At 39.5% G+C, this 23,290-nt stretch overlaps 4 protein-coding genes and 1 non-coding gene across 6 annotated transcripts; 4 read left to right on the top strand and 1 right to left on the bottom strand.

The window, feature by feature from the left end:
- Positions 1 to 437: 437 nt before the first annotated feature.
- Positions 438 to 2,927, top strand: and4 (actinodin4). The gene is made up of 5 exons (XM_004545837.2): positions 438 to 589; positions 909 to 972; positions 1,068 to 1,112; positions 1,209 to 1,369; positions 1,938 to 2,927. The coding sequence occupies exons 2-5, from the start codon at positions 918 to 920 to the stop codon at positions 2,718 to 2,720; spliced, it is 1,044 nt and encodes a 347-aa protein (XP_004545894.2). The 5' UTR covers positions 438 to 589; positions 909 to 917; the 3' UTR covers positions 2,721 to 2,927.
- A 444-nt stretch (positions 2,928 to 3,371) lies between these two features.
- cops6 (COP9 signalosome subunit 6) lies at positions 3,372 to 8,094 on the bottom strand. The gene is made up of 9 exons (XM_004545835.3): positions 7,961 to 8,094; positions 7,722 to 7,853; positions 6,689 to 6,777; positions 6,370 to 6,432; positions 6,235 to 6,282; positions 6,014 to 6,128; positions 5,140 to 5,232; positions 4,822 to 4,922; positions 3,372 to 3,837 (listed from the first exon to the last, which is right to left on the bottom strand). Exons 1-9 carry the CDS (start codon positions 8,070 to 8,072, stop codon positions 3,697 to 3,699), a joined length of 894 nt encoding a protein of 297 aa, XP_004545892.2. The 5' UTR covers positions 8,073 to 8,094; the 3' UTR covers positions 3,372 to 3,696.
- A 1,399-nt stretch (positions 8,095 to 9,493) lies between these two features.
- On the top strand, positions 9,494 to 13,743 carry LOC101478460 (uncharacterized). The gene is made up of 3 exons (XM_004545836.5): positions 9,494 to 9,917; positions 10,053 to 10,128; positions 11,487 to 13,743. The coding sequence occupies exons 1-3, from the start codon at positions 9,817 to 9,819 to the stop codon at positions 12,528 to 12,530; spliced, it is 1,221 nt and encodes a 406-aa protein (XP_004545893.1). The 5' UTR covers positions 9,494 to 9,816; the 3' UTR covers positions 12,531 to 13,743.
- A 1,747-nt stretch (positions 13,744 to 15,490) lies between these two features.
- aurkb (aurora kinase B) lies at positions 15,491 to 20,810 on the top strand. 2 transcript variants are annotated; one of them, XM_076875889.1, is made up of 10 exons: positions 15,521 to 15,648; positions 16,512 to 16,615; positions 17,062 to 17,100; positions 17,355 to 17,433; positions 17,800 to 17,845; positions 17,937 to 18,125; positions 18,701 to 18,839; positions 18,939 to 19,087; positions 19,172 to 19,346; positions 20,085 to 20,810. In XM_076875889.1, exons 4-10 carry the CDS (start codon positions 17,415 to 17,417, stop codon positions 20,256 to 20,258), a joined length of 891 nt encoding a protein of 296 aa, XP_076732004.1. In that variant the 5' UTR covers positions 15,521 to 15,648; positions 16,512 to 16,615; positions 17,062 to 17,100; positions 17,355 to 17,414; the 3' UTR covers positions 20,259 to 20,810. The 2 variants fall into 2 exon arrangements, with proteins under 2 accessions (XP_004545891.1, XP_076732004.1); XM_004545834.5 differs by lacking the exon at positions 16,512 to 16,615 and having other exon boundaries at positions 15,491 to 15,648.
- Positions 20,811 to 23,041: 2,231 nt separating this feature from the next.
- On the top strand, positions 23,042 to 23,123 carry trnal-aag (transfer RNA leucine (anticodon AAG)). The gene has a single exon. It is a non-coding gene; the product is annotated as a tRNA-Leu (tRNA).
- Positions 23,124 to 23,290: the final 167 nt, after the last annotated feature.

Raw genomic sequence — 23,290 nt, 5'->3', positions numbered from 1 at the left:
TTAAACTGACCAGTGTGTGTTATTGCATGTATGTTTAGTATGACGGCCTTCAGTAAGAATGCAGTCTGAGTATTGAACATGCCGAGACAAAGGCGGCTTTTTCTGTAGATAGCTGTCCTGTGTTCAAAAAGCAGGTGTTCACTGGGTAAAAATAACCTTTAGAAACCGGTGGTGTTTCAGAAATCTGTGAAGTCTCATTATGAATGTATGTTTAAGGCAACATGGGTTGTCATCTATGTTTTTTGTAAGCTTTTCTGGCATGGATATTGTGTTAGTAGGCAGCATTTTCACTACGGTTGCAGTTGCCCCAGCAGGTGATGCTTCACTTCCACACTTAATGGGGAGTTTCCATTTGAAGTCTGTTTTGTTTTATGGCTTTGCTGCAAAGGTCCTGAGGCTTTCTGTTCTTAATTGGCGCCAAAGGCCCCACATTAAAGTGTATTAAAAGGAAGGTGGAGACAAGATTTCAGTCTCAAAGTCGGTAGAGTCCGATTGGATAGAAGATAATGTTACAGGGTAACTGACGCTGAGATGTGTATTTAACCCACTCAGCCTTGTTCAGACCAGTGAAGACTGCCTCCCGAGTCAGGTGAGTAAAACGGGCAGATGTGTTTTCTTTACAATATTGGGTCGTGCAATAAGAAGCAAAAATATAATTTGAATTAATAAAGTTATTAATTGCAAGCCACATTTATATTCTACAGTCTATATTAATCTTTGCATTTAGAGCATCAGATTGCAGAACAGTTTTACCTGAAGACATATTTTTATGTCTTACAATTGAATTTTGGTATTAGACACATACCTTTGTTAAATGTGTAGATATGAAATGTAATTGATTCAGAGTTATTTTGTACGAACTAACAGTTTTCCTCAAAATGATCATTTCCTTTTCTTCATGATCACAGAGGTTCAAGATGATTTCTTCATCGTGCTTGGTGGGGGCACTCTTCTGTCTTGTGTTTCTCCCAGGTCTGCTCTGCTTCTTTTACTTCACAATGTCACAGGTTCACCTCTCAAAAACAATCAAAATCAACATCCACAAATTATTTTTCATCCTCTTTCAGGCCTGCTGGAGGCCAAATCTTTGTTGAATGTCATAAAGCAGGAACGTAAGTTAAAAAAGAACAATTTTCTGAGGCTTTATGCAGCGGTGCTGTTTTTCCAACTGTTTTTGAAAGACTCAGCTTCATCTCCTCTTTTTACAGAGATGGTCCCTGTAGGCGATGTTAGCATTGATGCAGAGAAAGCAAATGATTTTCTGACTCACTCCAGACCAAAGCGTAATGCGGACCCTCGGTGGTACAGAGGAAACCCAGACTTCCAGGCTTACTACAAATACTACAGCAGCATCGGACACACTGAGGGGGTAAGAAACACTTTGGGCTTCCTGGGGTAGCCCAAATATTCACCGTCTATATAAGCACCTCAGAATGTGTCACTGTAGGTGTTCTTTATTTTAAACATTCTTTGTAGTAACAGAAAACTGTGACAAGTCACCTTTGCAGACCAGCAAATGTAAGATTTTAGCTAATAAGGATGTTAAATTTTGAATTCAGTCCAGGTTCTGGTTGTTTAAAATCAGCACCAACATGTTGTATCTGGATGTGGAAGATTTTAAATCTAAACCTTCATAGTTTAAAAAAAAGCAGGAAGAAAAAAGATTTTTCATTTTGATCTCAGAGGGTCGGGATTTTGGGATTCAAAACACATCACCTCTCGGCTTAGTCGAGAAGTGCGATTACAACTGAGCTTTTTAATTTAAAAACACATATAATCATGAACGATTTCAGATTTTAAATGTGTCTCAGGGTTTCTTTCTTAACCAACTGAAGATTATAAATCTACTTGTGGCAGCTTTTTTTTTTTTTTTGCAGTTTGATGCTACATAAATAAACTTGAGTTTGTCTTTCCTTTACTCTTTTTCCGCCTCTCAGCTCTATGAGATCGACAAGCTGCGAATGCTCTACCAGCAGATGAGGTACCTGGAGCACACCTACGGCCCTGATGCTTCCTATTTCCAGAGCAAACTGGGAGTGCCTATGATCATGTGTGACCCAGCCACAGACAAGAAGTGCAAAGTTGTTGCTCCTCCTCCTCCTCCACCGCCAATGAAAGGGGTCCCAAGACCCACAGAGCCTCCTGCTCTTCCTATTGCTCCAGCCATTTCACAGGCCGATGTGCTCTACCTGTGTAACCAAAAGGACCCCCTCTGCAAGCCTCACATTGTCTACATGCCCACAGGTGCAGTACCTGTGCTCTGTGACCCTCGGTACCACCCCCACTGCACTCCCCAGAAGGTTGCACCAGCTCCCGTGGCAGTGCCTCAACCACCTCCTCCTAAGAAATCTGGCCCACCTCCACCTCCCCCAGTCTTTGTCAAGAAGTCTCCCCCAGCTCACATCCGCACCTTTAAGGGCATGGAGTACGATTGTGACCCCTACTGGGATCCCGACTGCCTGATTGACAACCCACCCAGGCCCATCAAAGGAAAGGTTGTGGTCCCGCCACCCCCTCCGGTCGAGGAGGAAGAAGAGGAGGAACATGTGGAGGAGCCAGCACCTCCTGCACCCATTAAGAAAGTAACCTACTACCCTCACCCTTACTACTACCAGCACCCTCTACCCTACAACCCCAGGGATGATCTGTACGATCCAGCCCGCTTCCAGTACCCACGGCCTGCTGATGCTGCTGATGAGCCTGCAGAGGAGAGCCAGTAAAACATCCAGAGGGAGCAAAACAGACTATGAAAACATCCAAGTTGCACACTTTCACATCTTTTATATGTAATGTCAATAAAACCAATGTCTTAGCGCATTTTTAGATGCAGTGTAATTACATCGATGACTCAATGTGTAACTGCCAGTATGTGAAAAACCAATTTTCTTTTTGACAAGAATAAATTGTAACAAATCAGTTTTTCACCAGCGAGTAGCATTTTGAGTTGGAATATCCTTTTTGAAAGGTGCAAAGTAGCCTCAAAGGGAAAGCTTTGCTCCACCCATCGCCACATGGCAGGTAAAAATCACTTGTGAAGTACCAGCATGCATGCTGGGAGGCCATTATGTCTGTTCTGCTGTACATTTAATAGCCAAATAAATGCTGACTCCTGTTATTTTCCATACACTCTGGAGCAATAAGTCACCCTGCAGTCTTTTTCCTGCCTCTCTGTCCAAAACCTATAAGGGCAATCAAACAGCAGGAACACAACTTCAGTGGGTGATCTGCAAACGTGCTGCTACTGCCAATAAACCTCCAGCTAGGCGAGCTCCACGTAGCAGACTTTCATGTGCTCATTTAAAAGTGCAGCTCTGACTTTTTTTAATGTGCTTCGTTGACAGAAGATTCAAAGTCTCATGGGGAAAAAAACGAAAAATCAGCAGATCATTTATTACATACAGGAACATGAAACAGTAAAACAAACTGGGTAAAATAACAGAACGTTCATGTACAGTGGACTCATTGCTGTGCAGACCCACCAAACAGATGAGTGACTTTGTACATAGCTTTTAATGATCGGTGCTTTTAGATACACTTGTGGTTGGAATTTTTTAACTGCTCTGAAAAGCTACGGTTGGTTTAAGAACTGCTTTTTAGCTAATCAAAGTAGAAACAGACAAAAAAAAAAACAAAGAAAAGAAAAAGACAGAACAGAGAATAATAAACTGCGGTGCTCGTTTTGATTCTCTGCTTTGCTCAAAAGAAGAGTCCTCTCATCCTCCGGCCGATGCCCTGTCTGTCGTACAGGACGTTGAACTTGTTGATGAACTGATTCATACTGTTGCAAGTCTTGGTGATAGTGCCTAAGTAGGCCATGAGGCCGACGTCATTACATTGCTGCAGGGTAAACAGAAGAACGGCGTCAGGGAGTTCTCACTTTTACAGCACAATGAACAGTAACATCATCACAACAAGAGATATTTAATCATAAATTAATTTTTCCTTGTGACTCAGACTTCTTATCTTATCTAACTGACCATCTTTTATTGCTGCTTTCATTTTATTATTGTAGTATTCGATGTCGATGACAGCAAAACGTGCAGCAAAAAGGGTGCAGCTACACTTTGATAAAATGAGATGTGAGCTTTGATTTTAGGATTGTGTTTGTCTTCTGTTTTTGGACCCAGTACTTGGGAACACTGGGAAAGATTTATGTAATGTGGGTAAAAGTAAAGAAATAGAGAGTGGAGTACACTGTGTAAAAGTGACTAAATAATCACCAGCTGTAAAAATACATCCCACTGCTCCGTTAATTTCTTGTACACTGGCAGATTATTAAAAAAAAACAATGGAAAAATACCTAAAATGACTTCACGCGTCTTGCATAGAACTTATCAAACTGAAGATTGGTGACTTTTTGCAATACAGTTGCACGATTTAGGAGCTGCTTTTCATTTATTTTCTATCTCATCAAAAATGATCCACATGCTTTATGTGGCTGGTGCAGCAATGGGGTCAGTTTATAAACTGACGCATTTGTCTTTACATCTTTACCAACTACAGCAAATGCTTGAAAAGTACTTTGAGCATTTTATGTGTCTCGATACGCAACGAAAATTTATTTGGCTCTAAACTGTCCACTGAAACACTGTAGTTCCATCTTTATAATTACATGTAAACACATCACATTTGAATACACTGATCCCTGAATCGCGTGTTTCCCTGCCTGTTAACTGTTACAATGCTGCTAAATATTAGCTATATTTAAAAACTGTTACCAAAGAGAGGCAAGTTAGATTATTCCTTTTCTCATTTTTCCCGGGATTTTGACCTGCCTTGGTCCATCTGTGTGTGTGTGAAGGAGCAACAAAGATTACTTACATCATAGAAGTCAGTTTTGAATTTTATGGTGCTGAGGACTGGCAGTCTGTGGCACAGGGCGTTTGCTTCTCGAAGGATCTCATGATTAAATGGCACCTCGCCTGTGAGAAACAAATAAACAGCACGCTGGAAAATGTTGAGTTTGTCAAGAAACTGTCAAACAGAAGCTTGTAATTACAGAGGGGCATGTTTGAGGGGCCTCCTTTAAAAAAAAAATGAAGGAGAGGAAACATCTCATTTAAAAACATCTGCTTTTCAGATTTATTTTCACATTCTTCGCTCTCACTCAGTCATTAAACGACCCCCTCATCCTCTCACCTGCTTCCACGGCTTTGACGTACTCTAGAATGATCTTCACTCGGCTGTGGAGCATCTTTATCGCACTGTGCTGGGCTATAAGGTGTTCAGCAACTAACACAGAAGAAAGACACCAAACAACACAGTTAAACCCCCGATTCATTTTGATGGTGACCAATAAGACGCAGGTCACAGGACAGCTGACTGATGGAGGAGACACCATGTGACACCATGCCCTAACTGACAGCTTGTTACACCTCATTTAAATCATTTATTTCTGGGTTTACATGGTTGTACAATGTAAAAATTTCCCCCCAGTGTGAGGCAGAAAGTTTGGAGAGCTACTGTAAAACCCTGAGGGAGAAAATTCAGCTGAAAGCATCTAATCCGTGGATCCTGCCACCATGCATGTGGCAGCCCATGGCCTAGGTTCACCTCTTTTTTGACTTTGCCCCCTTCCTAACATGACTTTAACACTTGAGAAGCTCTAGTATGCATCACAGAGGCATGAGTGCAGAAAGACAAAACTAGAGAACGGCCAAACTGAAATTGTAGAAGGTGTTTTTGCTGTTGTTGTATTTTTTTTAGTTATACCTCGTATCACAAATCATTTGTATATTGCATTTTTTAAAGGAAACACATTTTCATAAAAAGTAGTCAAGTCTGCCTTTAATCTTTGACAACAGCGCCTCTAACCATTTCTAAGCCTAGAAACTCAACAAAGCTACAAAAGCCATTTCCTTTGGATTTGAAGCTGGAGAAAAGCTCTGATTTACCACCTTTTGTGGCTTATTGTTAAATAAAGAATGCTTAATTGGCAACAATTCATGACTATGATCAGTGTGTAGCTAGTAGAACATGTACAAGTAATTCTTGAGGCAACAGCTTGTCTTGCCTGTTGAGTTTTCTCCAGTGCCGGTGGCCGTCATACGAGCTACGTGGTCAACGCCAATTCTCTCCGCTTCCTCTGTGGCCAGAGTGTACGTCAGCTCAGCAAATAACATGGTGGCCTGAAAACAAACAAACAAACAAAAACAATACATATCAGATGAAACTGAAGCATCTGTGGCAATCAAGATTAGACGTGCACTAGATAAAAGTGGAAGTAAACTATACCTCGCCACTGATGATGTCAATGACAGATTCATAAACGCTAACAGGAAGCTGTGGGACAAAAGAACACTGTTTAGAGCAGAGGCGTTTGTGTTTGTACCAGTGACATCGTTGCTGAAACAATGCAAATGAACTCACGTCCGTGTGTTTGGTCATTGGGTTAAGCTTCAGGAAAAGAGGGCTCTCAATGATCTCGCACACCTGCCAGGAAGTAGAGAAATGAGGGTAAAAGCAAACGATCTGAAATATCCAGCATCATGTACTTGTGTGTAGACTCTATAGCAGTATAAAGGCATGTGTTAACGTACAACACAAGTGGAGCAGGTGTGTATGGGGTTTTAAGATATTTAAAAGCTTAAAAGTGATACATTTTGCTTCTGAAACATTCATGGTCACAGTACACGTGTCAAAACATCGACATCCTGCCACCTGTCAGTGGGCTTCAGTGTCTGCCTACCTGCTTGTGAATGTGGATATCTGACTGGTCTGGAGGACCACCTGTGGTGTACCAGCCCAGAAACTCCATGTCTTTGAAGACCTGTTTGACTGAGAGACCAGAGGACAAATGTAAAAACAAAATGATCTGATGACTTGACTTACTGATAAATAAATATCTGAGAGGGGCTTGGAGAACATAGTCATCAACGAACTCTCTCACAGTGACATGAAAACTGAAGAGATTTTTTTTTTCTCATGCTCCACTTTTTTCAAGGTTACAGCAGTTAACTAAACAATATAGTGAACTTACGAAACAAACTACAGGTTTAAGTCTTTGTCATTTTAATAAAATGTGTTAAAAAATACAAATTAAAAAAAAACCCTGCTTGATGAGGCTTTGTTGCAAATGCTTACAGAGGCTCGGGATGTCTCCACGACTGTGAGTCAACTGCCTTCATAAAGAGTTGTGTTTTTGTTATAATCACTGTTCTGATTTTCTGGAAATTAACAGGAACTGACTTGAAAAAAAAAATTACAAAATCCAAAGCAAGAGGCAGAGATCGAGAGTTTTGGTAGTTTTTATGTCATTTTGACCAAAAGACTTGTGTGTAAATCATTTACTTATGGCTCAACAACTGGATCCAATGCTGCCATCTTTTGGTCAAGTGTCAGGAATCTCCCTTCACGTGTTTTACTCCTTGCACATCCAAACATATTAACAATGTATCTGTACTCTTTGGGAACTGAAACTCCAAAACTACAGAGTCCCATTCTGGCGTTCAAGACTTATCAATTGTTGTACTGTTTATTGTTCTTCGTGTGGGAAGGTCAGAACACAGATAGAAAATGTCTCAATTTAATAAAGGAGGCAAGGACAAAACTAGAGTCTAAGTCTAGAAAAACAAATCACGACAAACTGACGTGTGAACTGATTTTCCTGAATGATGATTACGCCAGTGTTACTAACTCCAGCTACCGAACAACTGAGTCATTAAAGAAGATGCACACACAAATATGTGCATTATTGTCCTTAACACTTGAACAAAGCTTACACTGTTCCTCCTTGGTGTAGTAGTACTCCTTGTCAATGTGCACTTTGTCGTCTATGGTGTGAGACAGCAGCTCAAAGGAGTTCATCACCTCGATGTTTCGACCCTCCTGTTTCCCAATCAGAGCTCCTATCACTGAGCAGAGACAAACACAACAGCATATGTTTATCTTTAACTTAGACTTTTATTCCATAAGCCCAATATATATGTGATAGGATAATGTGTTGTTTTTTCACACATACCCTGCATCGGTCGGCCCTCCTGCGAGCGGATGCGTATCCAGTGATCGGATATGTTTAGGATAACCAGAGGGTGTAAGGCCACAGAAACACTCCCAGTGACCCCTGAGGCCATAACACTGGGGCTGGCTACAATCACACAAAGACACAAACATGATTGGGATTAACAGTATGTCAATGACAATATATAAAAAAGTCAAAAAACTTGTTAACTGGAAGCACTTTGTCAAATTCAAACAATTACCGGAAAGCCAGACAAAGAGTTTCCATCTCAAATCAACCATCACAGAATTTTATCGTCACAAACTGTAAAATTTTACCTTCGTATGATATCAATGAAAATGTGTCGATGGACCATTTTTGAAAAGAATACATCTTGAAAAATGTTTGATATATGAAGCTACAAATTCACAGCAACCAATATATATGTATCCAATCTGTGGACCATAGCCTTTTTAGGCAAATCTGAGATAGTTGTGCAAAAGGGCAACAGTGACCCAGGTACAAACGGAAATACTTCTTCAAATCCAAATAATTACTGGAAAATTAGGAAAAAAGCAACAGTGATGAACCAAAAGTGATTAATATGGTCCAATCAGATTAACTGGAAAGTTAATCAACAATGGATCAGCCCTGTTTCGGTATACGTCTAATCAAACTGCATGTATATGTGGAACACAAGAAAATAAGCAGAGACACATCAATAGCGGTAAATCAGTATGGACCCAAAACAATCAATAACGTTTGACCAATGCATAACAGACAAAATAATAAGAGAGATTATTTACACTCGGATTGTAGCTGATGACAATAATCACTGAGCTCCAGAGCCAAGCAACAGTACACAGTTTTCTTTCCATTCAAAATAAGTGACTGGATATATCCTTTTGGCATTAATCATCTGTTTAGTTTGGCACAAACGATCATTCTCAGGATCGTTCCTAAAAGGTTAAATAGCATATACAATCATAAAACGAGTTCCACAGTTTCCCAACAGGACACCTGGACAGGTAGATGAGTCAGCGAGGTGCCCAATGACAGTTTATAAAGTTAATAAAACGCGACTCTGAGCGGTCGCCCTATGCTCGCTACATACAGTCATTTTAATGTATATGTAACTATTCACACAGATATAGGCCTGCATGTCGGTTTCTCTCATGTATAGCTAATGTTGACGTGTTTGGTGTTGCAGCACTGCCACAGCATTTTAATCAACTGCACATGATGTTAGCTTTTACTTCAAATTTCTGATGCAAACTCCTGTGGCAAAGCAGAGGGAACTGCCTGAAATATCCACACAGTGATGAATGTACTGACAGCTTCACAGAGCTGAGTACGTTAACCTGCTATGTCAGCGAGCAAGCTCCTTACGACCCTTTAACACCACGGAGTCGCCACTTCCGCTCACTTATAACACACAAAACAACATATACGGCAACCTGCGCGCAGGTTTTGGTTGGTGTGGACAGAAACGATGAGATGAGGGATAAATACTCGCCTGCCCCATCCACTTCCATTCCTCCACCATTGCTGGTCGCCATCTTGTCCGGTAATCCGCGCAGGCGCAGTGGACTGTTGATGCAAAGGACGTTAAGTGGCTCTTCGCGGGGCTCTTTTTTAAAACAAACCATGCCGCATATTCACGGTCATAAACCTGATGGGAGTTTATAGAAACATAGGCTCTTTGGGTCGGGGAACGTTGTGTTGAGCTTAAAGCCGCTGATTTGATTTAACTGCCCAGCGGCCGCTCGGTCACACAGTCAGTGGACCGGTGTTTCCGGGGGATTGCTGATTCGGGCGCAACCCGTGTGCGTTCATGTACCATTCCGTGTGTGAGGTTTGAGAGTTTTGTTTACAAAATGGAAGAATTTAGGGGCTGCAATCTGGACTACTTTCCCGAAAACATTTTAATCGATGTGTTGTCCTACCTGAACGTACGAGAGGTCGTCAAAGCCGGGAGGTAAGGGGATTTCAACTTTGCTCTCAATGATTTACTAGTTAATCGTCGTTTAAAACAAAACTCAGGTTTTCGTTTGTTTTGTCTTTTGTTATGTGATTTGTGCATATGTTTATATATTTTAAATTGTGGTTTTAGGGTATGTAAGAGGTGGAAACGCCTTGTTAAAGACCAAAGACTGTGGAGAAATGTCGACCTGACTTCATGGAAAGGGGTAAGGATGCTGTTGCCAGTGTGGCTTCATCATTTTTCGTTTCTTCTGTTAATGCAGGCCAGGCATTTAGTAATCTAGTCTGTTACTTGGGGATAATAATAGAAACAAACCCATAGCGATAACTTTTTTTTTTTTTTGATAAAGATGAACGACTGGGAGCTGTTGACTCATGTTTTAATTTATCCTCTCACATTAAAGCACTGGTTTTAACTGTATCATCAAATAAAAATACAACACCGTGATTTTCCTGTCTCAAAACGGGCCCACTTATACAGTTGTCCTGAGATATTTATAGATGCATCATGGGCATGAATGCCACAGGAATTTGGGTCTGTGTAGGTTCTCAGTCATCCAGGTCATGGTAATCCAAGGCGCTTGGAAAGAAAAACGACTGGACTGCTTTAAGTTTCTTGAAGACATTTCACCTCTCAGTTCTAAGACCAAACGACCCTCTTAAGGGACAACTCCCACTAGAGCTGAAATACCTGGGGCTTTCCACCATTTGGTCTTAGAACTGAAGAAGCTTCTGGGGTGAGAGGTGAAATGTCTTGAAGAAACTTAAAGAAGTCCAGCCATTTTTCTTTCTAAGCTCTTTACATAGGAATTTGGGGCTTTTCATAATTTCTTTGAACTGTTCTTTGTCCGGGGTGGAATAGAATAGTACAGAACACAGCTTTAATGGCTTTAAAGAGGAAAAAGTAGATGCACAAGTTTGAATCAAATCCACACATACAACCCCAACTAATATTTGGTTAATATAAATATTGGTTGCACTTCAGTTAAACACTTTCGGTAGCCATCAACAAGCTTTTGGTGCAACAGTAGCTGGGTATTTAACCACTCTTCTTTGCAGAATTGGTTGAGTTTAGTTAAATTGGTTGGTTTCCACATGGAGCCAGCTTTTAAACATAGTCTACAAGTTTTCAGTACAATTGACGTTGGAGCTTTGGGAAAGCCATTCCAGGAGCTTAGCCTGGTTTATCCATCCCAAAGCCAGTTTTGACATATCTTTGTTTCAACAACCTAGTTGCTGATTTGAGTCTTAGGCCATCTATTGGCAGTTTCTGAGCTGTTACTAGTCATTCTTAACAGCCATCCACTAATATTTTCTCTTGGCTGGTATGTGTTTTTCTATTGTATGTGTATTTTAGTTTCTTTGATAGTGAATAAAATTGTGTATTGCTTTTTAAAGCCCCTTGTAAAGCATTTTGAAATGCTTTTGTGTGTAAAATATGCTCTAAAAATAAACAATGAGCATCATTTAATAACACATGGGTTGTGTGTTTGTGCAGTTATTGACTGTTATTGTTTCTCTCTCTCAACACACACATATTCATGGACTGTCCACTGTGTGTTAGGTGACATCCCGCATCCTTTGGGTCCTGCTGCGTCAGTACCTGGGTTGCGGACTAAGGTGCCTTCGCTTGCGTGGTTTGCTGCTGTCCGCACGTGGCGGAACCTTTCTCTCTGAGTCTTGGCTTAAAGTTTTGTCCACAAAATGCCCTCGACTGAGTAAGCTCTATCTTCTGCATGCAGACCTGAGAAGCCTGCCCAGTTGCCAGATCCTACCTCCATCTTTGCAGGTGCTGGAGCTGCGGGGTTGTGAGCTGCCTCGTGGCTTCTTCAATCAGACCCTGCCATCAGCTAGTCCCCAAGAAAGAGCAGAACCCACATCCAGTGTTGGTGCTCAACTGAAAGGAAGGAACCAGAAAGGAAAAGGGGCTGGCTCTCCTTCAGGGATTGGTATTGAGAGGTTAGTCCTTAACAATGTGCCCTCTTTTACAGACCAGCACCTGCAGGGTCTGACATCATGGGAGAGGCTCTGTCATCTAGAGCTACGTGACACCTTTCGTGTAACAGCTAATGGGCTTAGAAGCTGTGCTGCCAAAGATGGTGTCTGTGGTGTAGAAGGGCTTTCCAGGCTCAAGTTTCTGGAAATAGGCATTACAGGGCGGCAGGGCTACCAGTTACATATGGCCTCCCTTGGCTTGGGGGCTGGCTGGCTTGGGCTGGAGGAGCTAAGTCTTGGTGGAAAAGAGGTGGGTCCAGGTTTGCTCTGCGCCAGCCGCTTGAAAGACCTGAAACGTCTGCGCCTGTGGGACTGCACACTCAGCGAGCTGCAGATAGCCCGGAGCTGCAGGATGCTCCGTGGACTTCGCCAGCTGGAATTTGTGGACGTCAGGTTCCAGCCTCGTCAGAATCCACCAGCAGAAGAGGGGGAGGGCGGTGAGGAAGAAGAGCAGGACAGAGAAGAAGCTGCAGGTGCAGATGGCAGCAGCGACGAGAACAAGATGGCAGATATGAATGATCCTATTCCAGGTCTGCGTCGCACACTGGCTGTCCTGCTGCCATCCTGCACACTGGTGTTTACCAACTGCTCTGTTCAGAATAATGAAGATTGAATGAAGCTATATGCTGCTATATACAAGCAACCCACATGGGATTAAAAATAAATAAATAAAACAATAACAACAAAAAACTGTTACATAGGCTTTTAGATCATGTTGATATAAGTAGAACCCGATTCAGAATGCTCTGTCAACTTTTTCTGACAATGCCACAATAAGTCCATAAATAAATAAATAAATAATTTTAAAAGTCTGCTCACAATGATCCATGTTTATAGTATTTTTAGGCTTTTAGAATGAAGTAACAAAAACTGAATAGCTGTACACAGTAATGTATTCAAATGTATTAAGGGTTTATTGAGCGATTAAATTAAAAAAAAAATAGTATGTATAAAAATAAATGACTTCCTCGACAGAATTACCTTTGAGTGCTTTAGAGGAGGATTGCAGTTTTCAGCAGTGCAAGAACAACAATAAATGTTTTGGCCCTTTATTTAGCTTTTTACAGTATTATGTTCAAAATGTTACTTGTCTTGATTAAAGCTGACTTAGAAGTAAGAGATATATTGTGATATGGTGTTTTCTGAAAAATCTGATTGGTAACAGTTGCATAAAACTTCCAAACTGAATTGTCTGTCGTTGACAAATCAGATTACTTCATCACATTGATGCAAACATCATGAAAAACATCTTTCTCGTCAGTTTGCAAGGTTGCCTCATAAGCTGAGGTTACTACATTATGAAAGTTAAGAAAAAACATCTGTCGTCAAAGACACAAATTATATTGTCTTAAGGGATATGTCATGATCTCCTACAATACTCAGTTTCTTTGAGGTAAGTCAGTGGGAAGTCTCTCCTTTTTAGTGCTTAGAAACTCTAACGGTATGAAATAAAATGCAGAACAGTTGCTGTTGGACTGTAAACAGATAAGCAGGTGTAAGCTACAAAGACAAATAAGTCATGATCCACCTGTTTCCTGTTCTTTACCACTTATCAACAGCGTATACTGTCAGAAAACATATATTTTACTCTGTTTGGTTGGGTGATGCACAGGATATTGTTGGGTGTTGCATATGTGTTTTGTAGAAACTGAGAACAAAAAGCAACCGCTTATCCTGAATGTGTGTATATTGTCTCAGTTTTAGGAAAAAACATGGAAGATTTGTGTCATCATACCGAAGTGTGTTGCATTTAAAGCAACCATTCAATGAAGGTTCATCTTGTGAAGAACAAATTGTTCTGAATAAAGCTATTTTGATGAAGTAAACCCAGAATTTGTGCTTGAATACAAATACGGTATGTCGACTGCACCTTTAAAGATGACTGATCAGTTTGTCATGAAACTGCATGTATCATTTTTCAAGGTCAAATACTACATTTTATCTTCTTTTACATAGGTGATTTCTTGTCAGCTTCAGAAAATTGTCACGGGTCATTTCTCTTGTTTTGAGTGTTGGAGTGGCCAGTAACGGTTTTTGAAAAGTGGAAAGACAAGAATTTAAATGAGTAAGTATTAATCCTACACAAGTAGCTTAATGGTACACAAACCGTATAATCAAAATTAAAAGCATCTTAATTAAAAGTAATTATGGGATTAAAAGTTTGGATTCATGAATTTATATATGATATGCAGTATATTTTGCAGCTGGAAATTGTTTTAATTTTTTATATTCTACACAACAAAGAATTTAACACCTACATACCGTTGAGTTCAAATTTGTCCAGTGTGAACATTTCACATTGAAAGTGACCCAATATACACATAGATTAAAATGGTTAAAAATGTTATACTCTTGTAAGGGTGCTATGAATTTTTGTACATTACGGCTCTTACTGGTCAAATTTGAGCCGCAGCTATTTGGATACATTTTAGATCCACCATAGGTCAATAGGTCAAATCAAGGAAGACATTGGTTTTAGAGACTCTTGAAACTAAACATGTACTGTTAGTAAAACAGCATAGATGTGATCATATATGGTGCACCTGTTTTACCCATTTCAGAACAGGTGAGTGGGAAAAACATTCAAGTCCTACATACAAAGTTTCCTACCACTGCCCTGAATGCACAAACTATTTGCAATTAGCTTTTTATGTGCTCCAAGTGTCGATTAATGTTGAAGTAATGTTGCTAATTATATATAATAGTTATGAGGGATTGTCTGCAATAGCAGTGAGGACACTATTAAACAACTGAAATTTCTTGCCATTTTCACTTTCAGTAAATTAATAAGTATAGCTAAATCAAAATAGCTTTTATGGCTGTTGTGTTACTGTATGATGATTTTCTGCAAAATAAATGTTGTAAATTTGAAAATACACTTCCCATACTCTTTATTAAGGACTAATCAACCATTTATTATTATTGTCAGGTAGGCTATTTACCGCATACATTTTAATTGAGAGAGCCAGAGAAAAATGTTTTTTAAAATGTAATTGTTACTTATAACATGTATGTAACTTTGTAATTTTAACATGTTGTCGCCTCTTGGCCAGGACTCCCTTGAAAAAGAGGTTTTTAATCTCAATGGGACTTTTCCTGGTAAAATAAAGGTTAATAATAATAATAATTAGATCAGTGGTTTAAAAAATGGTTAAAATGTATGGAGTTATTTATGAGGGAATTTTTGGGCCAATATAGACTAGAACCATACCGTGAAGGCATTAAATCTTCAGTATGAAATAATAAGTATAAAGTAAATGACGTATAAAGTAAAATATTTGCATTTGTGAAGTAAGATTTGAAAGTAGCATAACATAGAAATGAAGTAAAATACATTCAAACCGTACCAGGTGTATCAGGTACTGTTGGTTTTCTGTCACGTGCTTGAATTTTGTAGATTTTAGCCAATGAAAAATTAGGCCTTTATGGACGCAGACAAAGGATATAAATGCTGTATACAGCCTACATACATCACATACCGTGGACGTTACTCCTGCTTTTTAAAAATAATGTACAGCATGTGGGCGGGACCACATCCACCGCTCACCAATGACACGCTGCCCCTTGCAGCGCTTTTATCCAATGACTGTTCTCTAAGTGTGCGAAGCTCACCAATCACGTTCGTGAAGATTAGCTTTTTGAAAACGCTGGCGGCCGAGGAAGTTCTGGGTTACAAGATTGAGGTTTTCACGCTGTAAATTTAATACTGTTTTTCCTTCACTACGATGCAGGTAATTCGATATTTATACATTTATGTCCAAGCGTTACCGAGTAACAGTTGATAACAATTTAAACTCCGTATATAATGTTTACGTAGACGTAAATTTTAGCTTAATTTAGCTAACGTTGTGCTTGCAAGCTAGCTTAGCAGACTAACGTGTAACGTTAACTCGAGGTAAAAAGATCACAGGTAGTATATTCTATGAACGAGGCAGTGTTTTCTACTTCGAGTTAAGTTAATGTTTTCCTTAAAGGTGATCAGTACAGTGACTTGTACTGCAATTGTTTGAACGCTGACTTTAAATGACAGAGGCCCGGTAAACCTTTTTCTTTGTTTAACGATTAATTTAAATGTTTAACTCGTTGATCTTCAATCCAGTAAGTGTAATTTATGAACACTATATAAAGCATTGAACCAGCATATCTAAGGTCAGTGTGGCGATCAAGTCATGATAAAACAAGGCGTCTTTACCTCTCAAACCGGGTAAAGAGTTGTGGTGGGTAATTCAGCCACCCACAGACAGTGTTTCCTTCTCGGTTTTGTATATGATAATGAAAACCAGCTGAAATCAAATATATTACTGTCTCTGGCACTAGAAAACGCTTTAGATGTGTGCACAATTTAAAAAAAACGAGAGGGGATGGAATCTAGAAATAATCTAACCATCGGTTAGGTCGCAGTAATAGCCGTGTGTGCTCTCCATTATATTACTTTATTTTACACACTAAGTATTAACTTGAAGTGGAGGGTGGCTCTCCAACTTTAGGAACGTGTTACACCCTGTGCTATTTTGGCGTAAAACAGGAAGTGACAGTGATTGTAGAGGTGGCCCTTCCAGTAAGTAAAAGCATACAAATTCTGTTTTGCCTCTAGAAAGATTATTGGCGACCTGAACCTAGTTTAGATGCTGTTGCATTAAGTGAAGAGAGCTGTTAAATAAAGATCTCCAAGAAATACTGATGAACTGAAACAGTTTGGTAAGGAGAAATACTCCACCATTCATGTTTGTCATTGTGCATGCATCATAAGTTATACATGAGGAAAGTTTCTACAATTTACATAAATTCACTACAGCTCAGTGTGTGTGTGTGCACGCTAAGAAATGAAAAGAACATCTGGTTGTGCTTAATGATTGAAATCAGAATGTAATTGTGACTTGGATGAACTTCAGACCATATTTTATAAGTAATCTATTCAGACATTGAGTTAATTCCAAACTCTTGGTTAAAGTCACCATTAATGATAAACAGGGAAAGCACTGAGCCTTGACACAACATCCTAGGTTATGAGTTACAAAGTGTGCCTTAATCTCTTGCTTGCTTCCCTTTGTTGGTTGTCTAAAATAAGTATAAAGCTAAAAGCAAGGGGGGCACAAAATAGCTCAAATGTACTGTTTTAGTGAGTTGTATTTATTTCTTTACAGAATAAGGAAAATTACGAGCCCAGAGGTCTTCAAAGACCAGTAAGTATGGAAATTGTAAAAGATTATGTTGCTTGGCCCATTACTGTTAACTGTGCTTAAATCTAGCAAGCACATCTGATTCAGCTTGGACTGAGGTGTTATTAAAATACCGAAAGTCACTTTGAGCAAATCAAAGAATATATGTAGGTAAAATTTTGTAGTAGTAGTTGTAATATTAATAAATGAGTGATTTAGCCATAGTGCAATGAATAAATCACTTATAGCTGTGTTTTTGTGTTTGCTCTTGATGTCAGTTTGCCACACCGAACCTGTCAGGCCCTCAGCGAGTTGTGGTGAAGCAACGAGCAGACACAATGAAAAATACTGTCACAGGTAAGTCTTTCCTTCTGTGCAGATGCTGATAAGACCAAGGTTATTGTAGTTAACTAAACTAAAACTGAATATTGGGGGGAAACTGATTAAAATAGAAATGAAAACTAAAGTTTAAAAAAATCCATATACCTGGAAAACTACATTTAGAGAAAAAACGAAAACATAACTAAATTAAAATTAAAAGACAGAAAATTAAAAGGTAAACTGAAGTGTTCATATCCACTCTGGAAACTGACTGAAATTGAATTTGAAACAAAGTAAAAATGAAATTTAAAAACTAATCGCAAAACACAAACCTATGATAACTGATTGAGACCCCTCAGGAAATTTTTAATTGCTAAGTTTTAATTGTGGTGTTATTTTTAGGTCCTGCGAGAGAATGCATTGGCTCGTCCTCCAGCTCAGCTTCAAAGTAAGTGTACTACCTAAGGCTAGTTCTATATTCCTGATATGTTGTCTTTGTCCTGAATATTTAAAAGAACTTTTATTTGTTTTTATTTCAGGAAAATTTCCATTGATGACTTTGACATTGGTCGGCCACTTGGAAAGGGAAAATTTGGAAATGTCTATCTTGCGAGAGTGAAGAAACTCCAAGCAATTGTGGCACTGAAGGTGTTGTTCAAGTCTCAGATGGAGAAAGAAGGTGTGGAGCATCAACTCAGGAGAGAGATTGAGATTCAGGCCCATCTCAAGTTAGTATCCTGCTTCTTTGTTTTTTGTTTTTTTTTTGGCTCTACTCCCTTTTGTCATCTTAGGCACACTGAGTTTACAAACACAAGTTTAATTTGTTACACAATATGTGTTCAAATAATAAGTGTGGTGATACATTCATTGAAATGTACAAAATAACCTTTTGTAGGACTGTCCCGTTTTAGGGCGATTATAACAACCGTCCTATAATTCACACACGTTTGGCAGGCTATGTGCTACCCTCCACTGTCTCCTGCAGGGACATTCAAATGGTCGAACAATGCTGAGAGCTGTGTACTTCTATATCTAAACATTTCAATGATTTGGGTAATTTCAAAAAAAATCTTTAACTGTGCCATTGCTATACACTGAGAAATGTAGTTAATGTCTGTTAACCAATGATTTACATGTATAATGCCTCTGGGGACAAGATATACAAAGAAATGGTGTGTTCTCAGTGGTTTATTTGTCTCTTATAGATTAGGCTGATATTGTATAAATGCATACTATATAATGGCTGCTTATATTTGGTGCATTTAGCATGCTGATTTAAATCTCTTCTGCTTCATTTCCTCAGGCATCCAAACATCCTGCGCTTCTACAATTACTTCCATGACCGTAAGAGGGTGTTTTTAGTGCTTGAGTACGCCCCACGTGGTGAAATGTACAAAGAGCTTCAGAGATGTGGCAGATTTGATGATCGGCGTACTGCCACGGTAAGAACTCAACCAGAATTGTAGTGACAAAAAATTCTTTACTCTGAACTGCAAAAATAGTGAAGTTATAACCTAATGCCAACCTCTTTAAAATTCTAGTACATGGAGGAGATATCTGATGCACTAATGTATTGCCATGAGAAGAAAGTAATTCATCGTGACATCAAGCCTGAGAATCTTCTTCTCGGTTATCGTGGAGAGCTGAAAATTGCTGATTTTGGTTGGTCAGTCCATGCACCTTCTCTAAGGTGAGGAACCACACTGTCACTACTTCACTTTCTTTACGATGCCTGTTCACCCTGCCCTGCTCACCTTTTTTTAAACCTTCTCAGACGTCGCACAATGTGCGGGACACTGGACTACCTTCCTCCTGAGATGATTGAGGGACACACCCATAGTGAGAAGGTGGACTTGTGGTGCATTGGCGTCCTCTGCTACGAGTGTTTAGTTGGCAACCCACCGTTTGAAACAGCAAGCCACTCAGAAACGTACAAAAGGATTATGAAGGTTGGTGTTTATCTGCATGTGTAATGCACTTGGTCAGTCAAATCTCATGATTAAGTTACAAGTTTCAGTCATAGAGAAGAAGCTGATTTTACTGTAGTGAGAGAAGCCATTTAGGTATCACTCTAGTCGAGCACTTGTTTCCCTTTAGCTCTTACTTTATACTAAAAAAGGAAAATTCTTGTAGGTTTTTCATTATTTCTTCTGGGAATGTAATGTAGTACACAAGATAATTTACCTTCTGTAGCATTATGCTTACCAGATTTAGTACACACATTTTGAGTTTTAGCTCCGATTAAAGTGTTACGCTGAGCGGACTTTCTTGACACTCAAATGTTCCCAGATCTTAACAATTATTATGAACAAAATAAGTCACAAGCAAAGGTTTAATTTAAGCTCCGCTTGTTTTGAACTTATGCATTTTCTGAAATGTGCATAAGAACAGTAGCTGACTGGCAGATGTGGATGACTCTGAAGGGCACAACATTTGACTGCTTATTCCTTTCACAAGTTTTAGAAAATGCATAAAAATACTTTTATCTATATGTTTAATTTTCTGGTTATAAATTCTTAAAATGACACATCTTGCATCGTTTTTTCAAACTTGACATTACATCTCATGTATCAGGAAATGATTATCAAACTCGACTGTACCTGGCAGTTTGTGAGTTGGCTAAGACTTTAAGAATCCCAGCATTCCCCTTTGCTGATAAATGCATGAATCAAATCTTCCATTTGCAGGTGGACTTGAAGTTCCCTAAAGTTGTCTCTGATGGTGCCCGAGACTTGATCTCCAAGCTGCTTCGCCACAACCCCATCGATCGCCTCCCACTACAGAGTGTCATCGACCACCAGTGGGTGCGTGCCAACTCTCACAGGCTCTTGCCTCCAACCTGCCCTGTCAAGAAATCCTGAGCCTGCCCTATGATGGGTCTTTTTCCTTCCGCAAGAGACTGTGGCCCAATATTTTTTTGGTTTCACTGCCATGGGCTTCAAACTGCCATTATACTGGCAACTTTATACATGAAAAGGGTTCAGAGTATTATGTCATGCATGACAAAGATGAACAACAAATTCTGAGAACCTGCAAATGCAGAAAATCTTTCACTTCTTTTGCTTTAAAATGACTTCGGTTAATCAGTTTTTGCTGTTTGTCTATTCTCGCATACCCTTTTTTTTTTTCCCCCCCAAATGTACAGTCCTTATGTATGTCCTTATCTATGTATAGTGCCTTCTCTAGAAGTGTGTTTTGTTTTTGGTAATTGTGATTTCTTTACTTTTCAAAATTGACACAGCTTTGTTTTGGATTGCTGCCTCAGATGGTGTTGACATCAAAATACTACTGTTAGACTGCCTCATTTATATTCTTGAATAGTTTGTGCCGAGGGGTTTGGGGCTTGTGCAGGAAAGCATGTTTTAATTTCCTTCAAGATGTACTTTAACTTTCTAATAAATATTGTAAAAGGATTTGTTTGCATCAAATGAGTAATTGATCACAGAGTTTATATCTAGCTGCTTGGCAAACCTGGTTAGTGTAATGCAACTATAAGTCCTACCTTTGCTAAGGGTTATATTAAGTTGCTTATACAACATTAAAAAAAAAATATATATTGATTTGTAGTCACAGACTTTTATCAAGTAAGGGTAAGTAATTTGGGTTTTTTTGTTGTTTTTTTTTTTTTTTTTGTTGTGTAAACCGCAAGAGCAAAAGTGTATATATACACCCTCTAATATTTGGTTGAAGGTGCACCCTGAAAGGGGCTATTGGTAGTTATCATCAAGCTTCTGGCATAATTCTGGCTGGATATTTGAACAGTCTTGGCAGGATTATGAGTAGAGTTCATTTAACCCTGGAGAACCCATGGGGTCAGAGCCGACCCCATTGGTTTACTAGAGAACCCATGGGGTCAAATTTGACCCCATGGGTTCTCCAGGGTTAAATGTGTTGGTGTCCTGGTACAGACCTGTGTGGGTTGTTTGTTTTTTTTTTTTGTTTTTTTTTAAAAAGCGTAATCCACAAATTTTCAATAGGGTTGAGGTGGGGAAGGCTATTCCAGGAGCTTCAAGTTGACTTGTTTTATATGTTCAAAACCAGCTTTGATATGTGTTTGGGTTCACTGTTCTGTTGGAACACTTAATCGTGTCCAAGATTCAGCTTCACTGGAAAGTTTACAGTTCATGGCAGGGTAGCTGATCCTTGATGCAACACACTCCGAAAATGTTGGGACAGGGGGAACTTTACCACTGGGTCGCATCACATTTTCTTTTAATTACACACCAATCTTCTGGAACTGAAGAAATTGTTGCAATTTTACACACAGAATCTTTGCAATTCCTGCTGTAAGTAAGTAACAGCCTGTGGTCGGCTATCTGATTTTCTTTAATGATGCACCAGACAATTTCAGTGGGAGACGGCTCTGGACTGCAGACAGGCCAGTCAAGCACACAGACTGTTTATGAAGTCAGACTGATATTCTCCTGGAATACACATGGAGTTCCTGGGAAGAGATTGTCTTAATGGAAGCATATGTCCCTCTAGAAGTCCTATGACGTCTGCATCAATTACGCCTTCAACCCCCCCCCCCCCCATGCCATGGGCAGTGTTGCACAAACCATACCATCCAACCTTTCTTTTTCATCTTTGGAATGTAGAATTCGACGCTAATCCTCTCCCCAGCGTGGAGTTATTTGACCACAAAACACATTTCTATTGTCACTCGTTCCATCTCAGATGAGCTTGATATAGCAGCAGATTGTGTTCAGTGACACTGATTTTCTGAAGTACTTCTGAGCCCACTTGGCTATGTCAGTCAGAGTAGCATGATGATTTTGAATGCAATACCTTCAAACCTTTTGAAAATCACACACATTCAGCAGGAGTTTCTTCCCTTGGCCTTTACGCCCAATGATTTCTCAGGTCTCCCACACAATGTTACCTTGCACTAAGAAACATTGTTTTTATGGTGAAAGATTGATTTATTTTCTCACAATATCACAGTGGTGAAACACAACCCATCTTTTCTTATAAAGGCTGAACTTCTGGTGCATACCCATTTAATACCCAATCTTGATACCCACACCTGTTCTAGATTAACTTGCTAATTGAGAATGTTACAGATTGTTACTTGTTACTACATTTAAAGCAGGGGTCCCCAATCCAAGTCCACGAGGGCCGATGTCCCTGCAGGTTTTAAATGTGTCCTTGATCCATCACAGCTGATTTAAATGGATAAATTACCTTAACATCTCTTGAAGTTCTCCAGAGGCCTGGTAATAAACTAATTATGTGATTCAGGTGTGTTGACCCAGGGTGAGATCTAAAACCAGCAGGGACACCGGACCTCATGGACTGGTATTGGGGACCCCTGGTTTAAAGGGTTATTTTGCCTCTGCCCCAGCTCCTTTTGAATGTTTTGCAGGCATCAACTTATGTTTAAAAAATGAAATGAGTTGGAGAAAACACTTAACATATCTGATTTGTCCTTTTCCCTGTAAAATGTTCAAGTGCATTACCAAATTGCAGAAAATGAGGTAGCTATCAGTACCAATATAATATACAAAAATGGTTAAAATCCTAAAAGGAGTATTCCAGCCTGTCCTAAGAAGAATGAAACGGCAGAAGAAAAAATGGTTAAAAAATAGTTAATTTCAGTAGTATTGTCGTAGGTATATGCTAATTTCAAAACCTAAATTCACACGGTAGCGTGGCCGAGCGGTCTAAGGCGCTGGATTAAGGCTCCAGTCTCTTCGGGGGCGTGGGTTCGAATCCCACCGCTGCCATTACTTTTGCTCTCACACAATTCTCTCACTTCGAAAGAACAGTCCGCAATAACAGCTGGACTTTAATTTTTTTTCTCTCGTGTGTCAAATTTTGTAAAATGAGCGCTCTAACTTAAACTGCAAATGTTAATTAAAAGTAACACAAAATAATCTCACTGATAGTTAAC

The sequence above is a fragment of the Maylandia zebra genome, linkage group LG2 (genome assembly GCF_041146795.1).
Source record: "Maylandia zebra isolate NMK-2024a linkage group LG2, Mzebra_GT3a, whole genome shotgun sequence".
Taxonomy (NCBI): Eukaryota; Metazoa; Chordata; class Actinopteri; order Cichliformes; family Cichlidae; genus Maylandia; species Maylandia zebra.
This window is presented reverse-complemented; position numbering and strand designations above follow the sequence as displayed.